The sequence below is a fragment of the Varanus komodoensis genome, unplaced genomic scaffold, assembly GCF_004798865.1.
Source record: "Varanus komodoensis strain SLA01 unplaced genomic scaffold, ASM479886v1 scaffold12, whole genome shotgun sequence".
NCBI classification, from domain to species: domain Eukaryota; kingdom Metazoa; phylum Chordata; class Lepidosauria; order Squamata; family Varanidae; genus Varanus; species Varanus komodoensis.
In genome coordinates, this window is record NW_025335349.1 from 24,990,142 (window position 1) to 25,002,260 (window position 12,119).

A 12,119-nucleotide genomic window follows, 5' to 3' on the forward strand; every position below is an offset into this window, starting at 1 on the left:
GGGCTCTGACTTTTGCTCCTAAAGCTTTCCTACTTTGCTTTGCAGCAGTTGCTTGCCTGCACTTGCAGCCTCAGCCACTATGATTCCTGTGCTAGAAACCCAATATCAGAGAGCCAGCAGCCATTGTGAGAAAGCGCAATCATCCACTGAGTGTGTGTTGCATGCACGTTTTTCTTTAAAAAGTGAGCAGAAAACACAGTTGATGCTAGAGGTAGAGAGGAATTAAACTAATGTGGATAATTTTAAGTAAAATCCTGATTTAAGCTGGTTCAACTGTGCTGGCAGGAGTGGACTTCCCTGCCTTCCTTCAACAGCCCCTGCAGCCCTCTGAAAAGGCTACACAGAGGCAAGAAACCTGGAAGAATGGGATGTTTTGTGGTCCCCTCTTTGGGGATCCCTAGAAGAGGAATCCCCAAAATCAGGTAGTGGGACCTTCTGTGAGTAGGGCTCTTCTCACAGAAGGCAGTTCCTGGATCTAGTTCCATGTAAAATTATTGCACTGAAATAAAAGTAACGAGATTGATTTAATTCAGTTCCTTCAATGTGGTAACACCGGTAACTGGGAAGCACACTGAAGAAAATGTTTGAGGGAGAGAAAGAGCTGGAATATCACAACTGTGGCCTGTAACAATAAAAGCAATGAGGAATGCTTCTACCTACCACATGAATGGCTCCCAAGTCCCTCACTGACGCTGGATATGGCCCTTGAAGCTGGAAAGATTGCATACCCCAATACAAATATTCCTGCACTTCTCACCGCTGGGCAGTGGCAATGGAAGGAGGCCTCTGCTGGACCTTAGCAGGTTTGTTTTGGGTCAATAGCCATTTCTGTTGGGGTGAGCAGAAAATGTCTTTGAAACTTGGATGGTGGGCTAGGAAAACAGCTGCAGTTGTTTTTACTCTTGGCATCTGGCTCAGATAATAACAGAGTGGCTCGGGTGTGATTGCTTACAGAGCAGAGCCTCTGTACATGTTCAGAAGTCCCCAGTGAGTTAATTGGTTTGTATACTTGCATGTAAGATTGCAGCCACCTTTAATACAGATATCCTACCCACATGTTGAGAGCAGCTGCTCTATCAGTGCCTTTCAGGGGAAGGATGTATGTGATTAGAAGCAGTAGTAATGGGGGGAATTGTGACTGGAGCAAGCTGCCTTATTCTATGTCAGATGACTGGTTGAACTAGCTGAGAGCTGCTCTCAGGCAGAAGTCTTCCCAGCCCCTACCACTGGCTTAAAGCCCTTCCATGTTGCTCATACTTGGTATTTCACAAGCACAAAACTAATCTGCCCTGAACTAGGTCTGACTACATCTTGCAGGTTGTCACTGATTCACATCAAGCAAAGTAACCTAATGGGTGTGGGGAAGTACCAGATTAGCCTTGCTTGCAGAGCTGTACTGATAGTGTGCAAGTTTGAAATCATGGCTCTGAACCCAGCAGTGTCCCACTTGGTCTTGGGAGAATCTCTTCTTGCCCTTGAAGGGCTCTGGGCACACACTGGACAGAAGCCAGCACCTGCTGCCTCTGGAGGGAGGGGAGGATGCTTAAGTTCAGCTGGAATGTAGTTCCCAGAAGGCTTCTATAAATAGCCATTCCTAGGTGTTTGTGCCAAAAAAGAGGCTGTGCTTTCTGAAGGTGCAGCCCTGCTGTAGCAAAGCCTGTTGTCAATGTAAGTCCAACCCAGGAACAGTATCGGCAGCCCAGTGCTCATGCGTGCCACCAAAAGCACAAGATGCAGCTTCCCTTTAGCTGCTGCCATTTTATGCAGCCAATGATGCTTGACCGTTTCTCTGTCCCAGCTCTTTCATATGGGAAGGCAGGGGGGCAAAAGTGATTCCTCATCTCTCTTGGTATGCCCTGGTAGCCCTAAAGGGGCTGTAGCCTGTTTAGTGAGCAGGCAACTTTGCTTTTGCTGGGAAAGCCACTGATCACGTCACCCCAATGAAGATGAACTTGAGGTTTAATAAGACTTGGGAGTGGGGGGGGGCAGTAACATTGTCTGGCTCAGCCTGAGAATCAGTCAAAATGCTTTGTATGTAACTGGATAATTAAGGCACAGGTGGTGGGTGTTCATTTACAGGTGTACATATACCTGCTTGTATAGCACTGGCCACTCAGCCTTGTTCAGCTTTAATTTTGAAGTAACTTTATTTAGAAAATTGGGCATAGCAGAGAACTGCAGTAGTTGTCTTCAAAATTGGATTGTGCCTTAGGACATGCTATGATAGTTATAGGTAGTTGGGTGGAGAGTACCTGGTGCCTTGATTTCCAGATCCCATCACGCTGCCTGCGGATGAGAGAGAGGTACAGCCCAAACTACATGCAAGGCAGAAGCCTGGGGGGAGCTTATCTACACCCTGAAGTTTTGCAGTCACCACCTTCTCCTGCACACTACACTCTGAGCTTAATGTTCACCCGTTTTCCTTTCTGCTATACATTTATTTTTTGATTTATATCCTGCCTTTTTCCTACAAAGCGCTCAAGGCAGCTTACATCATTCTCCTCCTCCATCTTATCCTCACAACAACAACCCTGTGAGGTAGGTTGGGCTGAGAGTCTGTGACTGGCCCAAAGTCACCCAGCTGGCTCCATGGCTGAGCGGGGACTAGAACCCAGATCCTCTGAGTCCCAGGCCCATGCTCTTAACCACTACACACTGGCTCTCACACATGTACTAACTACCACCATCCATACAAGCAACACAGCACCAAGTCCATTTGAATAAGTCAGGTTTGTTGCTCACCTTATTCAATATCCCCATCTTTTCATTACAGAAGGTGGCTATTATGTAGGACATCTTGTTTCCTAGATGTCAAGCACCAAAACACCCAAGTTTTGCCACCTGGGGAATGCTGGAAGCTACAGTCTAATCTGTCTGGAGGATGCCTGGTTGGGGAAGACTATATTAAGGCAGGTCTCTTGTCTAGTCACACTTGGAACTATTCAAAATACAGAGGTGCCCCAGGTGAAATCCCAGTATAGAAGGTGCATGTATTACAGGTGAAGAACAGGCACAATTGGAGACTCTTCACCACCTCTCATGCATGCTGAAGACTTTTCCACAGTGCCTAGCACTACCAACACCACTCTTACTGAACCCCGCAATAACATTCCAGCCACATGGTTTGTCAACTTTTGCAAACTTTTTTTTATTGGTCTATAAAAATGCTCTTGGGATTGGTTCAGTTTTTGAACATTCTCAGATTTTGCAATTATCAAATAAGATTCACAGTTCAAGGGGTAGGGCAAAATAATTATTTCCTCCTATTGTGCATGATTTCATCCACTCCCCCCCTCCCTACAATATTCCTCTGAAAAGCATCCCCTTTCTTACAAGCTGAGGTAGCACATACCAGGCTAAGGAGCATGAGGCAGCAGGGGCCAGTAAGAAGATCTGCACAGGTAAGAGCACAAGGCACTGCAATATTAATGATAAAGCTGCTTTGTCCAGGAAGAGCAGCAGGATCAACTGTTGAACAGAGCAGCTGGAGAACTCCAGGCTCATTGCATGAAGGGTTGGCAAGGAGCAGGGAGGGGAGTGGAATCTGCCTTTAAGCGAAGATACTCATAATAGCAACTACAAAGAGAGCATTGCTGCTTTTATGCAGTGGAGAAATGGCCTTCCTAATGTATCTGACTAAAATTCCTAGCTATGCTGGCTGGCGAATAAGAATTATAGCCCTCCAGATGTGTTGGACACTAGGTTGCAGAAGGCTGCACACGGCTTTTCTTGCCAGTGCCTGAAGCTAAGCAACAGCCAACAGGAAACTTGCAATGACAAGATAAGCTTAACCATGGCACCTATGTCAGTTATGTGCATAACCACACCTGAAGTTACATCAGGCCTTTAGTTTGATCAGCATTGTGCACTACCTAATCTCTATCCAATTTAGTGGGAGTAACAGTGTAAGATTACAGAAAATGTAACCCATGACACATGGGTTCTCAAGCAGCAGAACCACTAGTTATCTCCTGGTGCTTGAGAGAAGAGACTAATCCACTTCTAGGCTAGCTGACCTTCCAAGAACCTGACATAACATGCTAAGTCTTGCTTAGAGTATCTGGACTTGGTTACTGCTTAGCAAACATGTAATTGTAAGGTTTCAGGTGGTGCTTTGGAGCCAACAGACTTGCAACGAGCAAATTGCATTGCTCTCCTTCCCATTTTTTTTTTCCGGGGGAGGGGTTGCTTTAAAAAAGTGAGTTTGTAATCATGGGTATGGAGAAGAGTTCCACCATAGTGAGAAAGAGGCTCTTGAGAAATAAGGAAATATTCAGTAAATTGTCTGGCAATAATAGATCTGCTTTGAAAAGCAGTCTTTCTAGCCACCTCTCTGGCTTCTGAGTTTTCCTCAAGTATTACCTAAACATTTTTAAGTATATTGTAACAGTGTAGAAAAACTAGAAAATTGTTTTTTAAAACAAAGAAAAAAAGATGAGTTTCTCCAGAAGGTAAAATCTGCATCAAATAATCATATTTACATTTTTTCTGTACTCCTGGAATAGCAGCAGGTCAGTATATAACTTCACAGCAGGGAAGAGCAAGCCCACTGCAATGCAAACTAGCTTATAAGTAACCACAAGGCTTTTATGTAATCAAAGCCCTCCAACAACCCCCAGACTCTGACACAGCTGGCAATCAGACAAATTAAGTGGAATCCTAAGTGCATTTACACAGAAGCAAGTCCCACCAAATTCAATGGGACTAATTCCCAAATAAAGCACAAACAGGATTGTAGCCTTTGTCAGAAAGGCGAACAGCCATGGCTTTACAGTAAGATTGCCAGACCATGCAAGTGGCATCTGTGTGAATTATTGCCAAAGCATCCTTTCACCAGCCTTCCCCAACCAAGTGCCCTCTGGATGTATTGGACCACAACTCCCATGATTCCCCGCAGGCATGGGGGAATCATGAGAGTTGCAGTTCAAACACATCCGGAAGGCACTGGGGGTGGGCATGACTGCACATCGGTATACCAAATGTTTTCAAATGCTGGTTTTCAGTTCTGCCCCCCCCCCCCAGCTATCATTTCTGGCAGGATAGATGACAATCTATCCCCAAGCCACTTGTAATAATAGTCAAGTCGGAAGGAGAGAGATCTGAAGCTGGGACTTTCCTGGCCAACTCAAATTCTCCTTCTGACACAACACGTATATGAAAAACGTGGGTTCAAACGAGGCTTTGTTTAAAGCATGGCAGGAGGAGCATATTGGATGGTCATGCATTGCCTCAGTGGTCATGCTAGTCACATCACTGGACTGAAATTCGAGGGTTGCTTTCCACCCACATTGCCAAAGGAACTTCATCCCTTGGGCCATCCCAGTTGCAACTCCTCTCCACAGTGCACTCATGTCAGCTAACAAGGGCGGCTAAGCAGGAAGGTGAAGTTCTAACCTTGCAGTTTTTCATTCATAGAAGACAGGGCATACTTGGTGGACCCTCCAATTGTTCACGACTTCTTCCCAGGTATCTTGGATCCCTTGTGGTGCCTTCCCCACAAGCAACTATGCCTCTTGAAAAGGAAAATGAGAAGCTACGTGCTCAGACCAGCATTCTGGGAAACACTGGCCTTAAAAATGTATGCATTTCCTTTGCTGGAGGGTGGTGGGTGTGTACACGTAATATAAACGATGGTTTCGGTTGTGTAGAACGCACTGGCAGAAACTAGGGCAAAGAGCAAGCCAAGAGCTTCAAACGGTCTAAAGTGTTGTTCTTTGGAGCTAAGCCTCCTTCCATCAGTACATTTTGGGTGCAGGGAGGGTGGGGAAGAACATATATAGACAGGAAGAATGGTTTGGGTAGGAGCAGCATGCTGTAACATCATCTTTGCAAAGGGTGTCAAATGTATGAACCAGTCCATACAGTTAGGTGACTACAAGACAACTTTGCACCAAGAGAGCCGGCATCCAAATCCTGGGTGGCATAAGAGGCAGCCGACCACTCGTGGGAACTGCCTCAAAGTCAGGTTGCTAGCCTGACATGGCAGAACAGGCAAACCATTGTTCCCAGAGTTATGGCAATAGCCATGCTGCAGCTGCAGAGGGAAAGGAGCAGAAAGAGCAGACAAAGCCAGAAAGCTAAGCATGTAACTTGCCTGGTTTCATAGAAAAGGAAGCCTCGTTCACTGTACCACGGAACAAAGCAGGCAGCCCTATGATACAACTCCGAGAAGGAGGGTCTTCCCAATGGTCCATCTGCTGCTTGCCTCCCACAACCCAAACACGGCAGGCTCCTGTCAGTGATCCATACCCTGTCTGGGAATTCCGGTCCTGAGGGGAAAAGCTCAGGGGATGATAGTTTTAGCCACATCTGCAGTGCCAAACCCCTTCTGAACCAATTCCCCAAGAACCCCTCCCTGCCCCTGCTGTGCCCAACCACACAAGGCAGAGGGTGGTGCCGTGTGGCCCTAAGAGCTGAGCAAGGGACATGGTCGGACTGCTGAGCAAGGGCCCAATATTTAGCAATCACCTTGAATTTCTCCAACCCTAAGTTCTGCCTTTTTATTTGTTACATTAATACCTCACTTACCCATTAAAAGTATCATCCACCCCTCCCCAAATTCCCTGCATATGGAGCCCAGTGCCTCAGGAAGCCATGGTCAATGCAAAGTTATGACAACACCATACAAAGTGAGCACTCTCGTTCCCACACTCATCGAATGTCACATCTCCACCAAAGCATGCACAAGCACCACTTCAATCCCCACAGGTGCGGTGTCGTGCCTACTGTGCTCAAGGCCACACCGAGAGTTGCTGCTTCCTCCCCTCCCCAGGCACATGGCTGAGCCAGAGCTCTGCTCCCCACCCTGACAATCAGATGCACCCAGTGTCTCTGCAAAAGGTGCACCTAACAAAGGTCACCTTCCAATATCGGGTCCCCATCGGCAATGCAAATAGATCTCTGAAAGGGGGGTGAGCGAATTTAGAGATGCTGACAATGAGGTTATGGGACTAGGAGCTGCTTTCCAGAGCCACTATGGGGCAAACAGGAAGGCTGCAACATGCAACTTTGACTGCTGGCCAGAAGAGACAAATCAGCAGAGTTCAGAACTGCCCTGGGGATAAGTAGATTCCAGAGAGTTCCTTCCACATCCCAGCAAGACCAGGAACAGTGGGAAACTACTCACTCTTCTCTTACATTCCATCAATGGGAGCTTCCATTTGAGTAAACTACACAAGGCACAGTCAACTTCTCTTGGTTTGGAAAGGTTCAGTGGCAGAGGAACTATGATTCTGGGAAAGTACAGGCCTTGTGGCCAAAGCTGCAGTCCCCAACCAGCTCAGACCTCTTCTCAGAGTCTCTTTATATAGAGTGACAATTAAAGAAGTTGGCTAGTTGGCACAGCAGTGTTACTGGCTTTCTCACTGCCGAAGACGGAGTCTTTGGCAGTTAGCAAGACGAAGTGTCACTTCATGCCCCAAGAGAGCACATGACATTGGCTGCTGAGATTCCAGGTGACATTCGGAAGTTTTGGATTCAGGGGAACCAGAAGACCTGGCAACCTGACTTTACAAAAAGCTCTGGTAGCAATCCAAGAGTAAGTGTTCTTCCTCGCTCCCTCCCAGCTCAAAATAAATCCATCCGGGGGCTTCTAATATCTCTTTTTAAAAAACATTCAAGCTCCATGAGTCATGACTTCCTTTGCCTTAAATTTGGCACATGACTTTCCTTTCAGGACTCCTTTGAACGCAGCTGCCCACCCAATTTTGGCAAACACGGGACAGCTGTGTGTCCATACCCCGCTACCTGGCTGATCAAAGCATATGGTACCGTTTGGGTGAGGAAGATGAGGCCACGTTGGATGCAGCAGCAGCACTGGCCAAACTCCCCCTTCCACCCACCTCCATAACAAAAACCAGCCACTCAGCACTGCTAAACTGCCTGCCTGGCTTCCTTTGGTCACATTTGCCTCCCCATGATGTGGCTTCAAACCTTCTGCGGTCAGGCTGAGCCAGCGAGGACCCAACCACCAAGGAAACAGGAACAGCCTCTCCCCTGATCCAAGAGGCAGCCCCAGTCACGTTGGGGAGGGCAGGCTGCATTTGTTTGTTTGCTTTACACACATGATTTAAGAGGCACAATTTACAGCAAGCCCATGTCTAGGCACAGGAAGAGAACTGGATGACACACACACAAGCTTCTCCCCACCTCTCCCATAAGAAACTGGGATTGGCACCATTTGCAGCCTAAGGCAGCCACGCTGGGATATGTGATTGGTGGAAAATGGGATGGGGATTTAAATTAAACAGTGGGGGAGGGAAGCTTCAAATAAAGTGTGCTACTATACAAATGACCCAGCATAAGAGCACAGCTAGGCAAGAGAGAAGGTTAAGAGATTGCTCCAGAGGTAATATGGCAGCCTGGCCCCTTCCTTAGGAACAAGTCTTTGTCATCATACCAGGCCCAGTGGATAAATTAGACAGGATACCAGGAGAAACCAAATAAATAGATAAAAACAAGTTTGGTGTGTTACGAGTGCACCCCGCAGCACAGAATGTCCGTGGGGCCACCGGAGCAGCAGGGTGGCCTTCACGTCTGGTAGACTTTATGGAACATGAGCTCACGGGGAATGTGGGTCTCAGGACCGTAGTTCTTGGCTGCCCGGTGCTCAAAGGCTGCCACCATCTTCTTGACCACCTCGTCGAAGAAAACTGTAGCCAGCTGTGAGTGCAGCAGGGAACGGAACTCAAAAGAAATCTGAGGAGAGAGGGGAAGAGTGTGAGAGGCAGCTCAAGGAGGACTCTGTCACACCTCCATCACAGCTGGCCCCAGCTCAGAGTACCCAACCCTCTGGCTTGCTCCCAGAAGCTGGGGCTGGAGAACTCCAGAGAAAGAAGCTGGCTTTCCAACTCCATAGCCTGCTGATTTTGCAGGTAAGAATCTAGTGCCTGGATTTGCTTCTTTCCTCCTCCCTCCCAATTCTGTTTCTTTTTAAGTGATGCCTTATAGAGTACAAAGCCTGTGGGTGGGAACTGTCTTGCTTCTTCACTTTGTAAGGTGCTCTGTGAGTCTTTTTGTTTGGAGAGTGATGCTGCGCATGCACGAGTTTGATGGGAACTCAAGATCAGATAGTGAGATGAGATTGTCATGGAATCTCAACATGTCCAAGCAGTAGACCAAGGTCAGGGAACTGCTGGGGAGATGCAGGGAAGGAGTTGACAGTTCAGGATGATGAGAGCCTGGGTTGATCCACCCATGTGAGCAGAGCAACAAGACAAGATGAGGGTTTGACAGCTGGGCTGATGGGAGTCCCGGTCCACCAATCTATGGAGGAGAGGTGGAGCTGGAGGCTGGATGTGTCTCACAGCAGGGGAGTGGGGCTAGAGAGCTCCATAGCTTGTCCAATGTAGAAGTCCCTCTTCCTGAAAGGTGGTGCTGGTTGCTTGGCAACAACACTGGAGGGAAGTTCATTTGGGGGAGAAACAGGAAGCATGCACTCAGGCGTGATTTCACAGTGTTCTGTCCTCAGAAGCAGAAGGGGTTATAAAGAAACAAGAGAATGGTTGATGCTAAAGAGGGTTCAACATTTCACTGTGGGTGAATTCAGGGGCATGTAACAATAAAATTTATTGGAAAAGGAATTCTGCAGTAGCGTGTTTACTCAGGAGGAGAACCCCAGTTCACCACAGGTGAGAAAAATGCTATAAATGCATATGCATAAAGTAAAAATAACTAGGCACCTGAGGCTCTTTCCAAAACATAGAAAATGTGCTGAAATTGAAGGAACTGAAGTCCCTTGTCCCCTGAACTGGGGAGGCTCCCCATAACCGAGCCTGCTTTGCACTTGCACCGTGTCCCATGGCTGGCACTTACAAAGGGTTTATGGCTCCCCAAGCACGAGAACAAAGGCTGGCCAAGCTCCCGTGACCCCTTGCAACATCAAGAGATCAGGCTGAGAGCGAGGCTTCCACTAAAGCTCCTGGGAGAAATGTTCCAGCACAATAACCCAAGACTGGAACTCCAAGAGCACCCTCAAGCCACTGTTGGTTCAGGCCAGGGGCAGGAATCCCCAAGAACTTCTCCTCAGCCCACCCTTTGGTTGTCATCCTGGAATGATAGCAAGGTGCTTCCAAGAGGGGCACCACCTAGGACAACATGGCCTCTTCCTACAGAAACTCTGCCAGTCTTCTACAATGCCAACACTGCCTTGAAGACCTGGTCCCAGTCCATGGGAAAAGGAGAGAGACTGGCCAACCAGGAGATGGGGGAAGAGATGCAGCGGGAGAGGCAGAAGTAGAGTTCTTTCCATTTCTCATGGTCTGGAAAATGTTCCCTAGATATTCCTTGAGAAACCTCACTGCTGTCTTGTAGTAAAGTCATTGCAGCAATGACTGGCTGGGGCTGATGGGAGCTATAATCCAAACACCTGGAGGGCAGCAGGCTAGGGAAGGATGCCTTACCGGCTGTAAGGCAACAGCACCATCTCAGAGGATTTTATCCAAACAATGGAAGAGGTATAATGAGGCTTTACTGGGGTTGGGGAGGAAAAGTGCAGGACTTATGCTCTTTCATATTTGACACCTAAGCCCAACCCTTTGTCCTGCCTCAAGATGAAGTTGGCTCCATCCATGAATAGGACACTGCTTCATTAGTCCTCAAGTGTCATGGGTAGTTGTTGTTGTTAGTCGCAAAGTTGCGCCAGACCCATCACAACCCCATGGACAACATTCCTCCAGGCTCTCCTGTCCTCCACCATCTCTCGGATTCCACCCAAGCTCACAACCACTGTCCCGTGACTCCATCTAGTCACCTCATCCTCTTCTGTCCCCTTCTCCTTTTGCTGTCAATTGTTCCCAGCATTAGGGTCTTCTCCAGTGAGTTGTTCCTTCTCATTAGGTGGCCAAAGTATCTGAGTTTCATCTTCAGTATTTGGCCATGAGTTGGCCAAGTTGTAAAGCACTGATTGGGATTATTCAGGGGTAGAGGGAACGTGTCCCTCTCTGCCTCCTGGGCCACTCTAGATATACAGGAAGGTGGGGGAAGAAGAAAGCTGGGGTCCCACAACAGGCTTACACACACTCACAGGAGGCCACTCTTTAAGAATCAAGCTAGAGGGACTTGCTTGAGGTCATGGCTATTAAACCAATACAGATATGACAACCCTCAGCCTTGCTTGCTCTCTAGGAGTGAGAGAGTGGATTCAAGAGGCCTAGCACCTCTTGCATAAACCTATGCTCTGGACTGTTTGTGGGCATGAGCAAAACACTGGATGTCTTGGCTGGCTACGCTTGCCGCTGAAGTTCAGTTTTCTGCAGCCTCATATGTTTGGGCTGTTCCAGGCCGGGAGTTTTCCTCTTCCTGTTTCAAAGGGATAAGCCCCACCACTGGCAGCACAGACAGACAGGCTGCCTTGGCAGTTGGGAACATTCTTCATCAAGGATGCTTACCGAGAAGTCCACCGTGCACGTGCGAGGGTAGCCTGGGATGCCAGGGCTGAAACGCCAAATTGACTCCAGGTGGTTAAAAAGCTTGCCATCTGTGCAGACAGCCTGGGGGAGAGGAGAGGGCAAAGTCAGAGAGGGACTTGGCCATGTAAGAGGCTTCGGCAAGGGGCGGCATAGAAATGTTCTAATAATAATAATAATAATAATAATAATAATAATAATAATAATAATAATATCCAGGATGACATAGCTGATTGTACCCTCCTCATTTCAACTACAGTACAGATTACTCATCAGCCAGGTTCTCCACGTAGGTAATTAACCATGTGGTGACAAATCCAGAGAGCACACAAATGTAGCGCTCACCTTCACTAGATGTGGTCGGACCAGAGTGACAATGGATGTGTAACGTTCCACAACTGGAGGGAATCCAACTTCCAGCTGGGCTTTCAGATGGCCTGTACGCTTAGAGACCACAACTGATTTCTTACACCATGGCACAAATTCCTTGTATTCTTCCACATTGGATACCACACCATACATCTCCTGCATGGAGTAACTGCAAGTAAGGGAAGAGTAAAATCAGACATCAGGGTCCACTTAGGAGCCAAGTAAGACAAACATCCTGACAATGACAGTGTACTGCATGGATCACAGGGGGAATGGTAGACCATTTCCTAACTGGATTCCATGGGAACTGTGGACATTTGGGTATACTGAAGCAGCGTGGCTCAG

General features: G+C 47.7%; 1 protein-coding gene across 2 annotated transcripts in view; it reads right to left on the minus strand.

Annotated features, from left to right (window-relative positions):
* Window positions 1–12,119, minus strand: part of COQ10A (coenzyme Q10A) — a 34,326-nt gene that overhangs the window by 13,875 nt on the left and 8,332 nt on the right. The window contains exons 3-5 of one of the 2 annotated variants that reach the window (XM_044421942.1): window positions 11,751–11,943; window positions 11,388–11,489; window positions 8,565–8,697 (exon numbers count right to left, since the gene is read on the minus strand). In XM_044421942.1, coding sequence (XP_044277877.1) covers window positions 8,565–8,697; window positions 11,388–11,489; window positions 11,751–11,943 — 428 coding nt within the window. Of the gene's footprint in view, window positions 1–2,122; window positions 8,698–11,387; window positions 11,490–11,750; window positions 11,944–12,119 lie in introns of those variants that run through there. The other variant, XM_044421943.1, reaches the window with a different exon arrangement.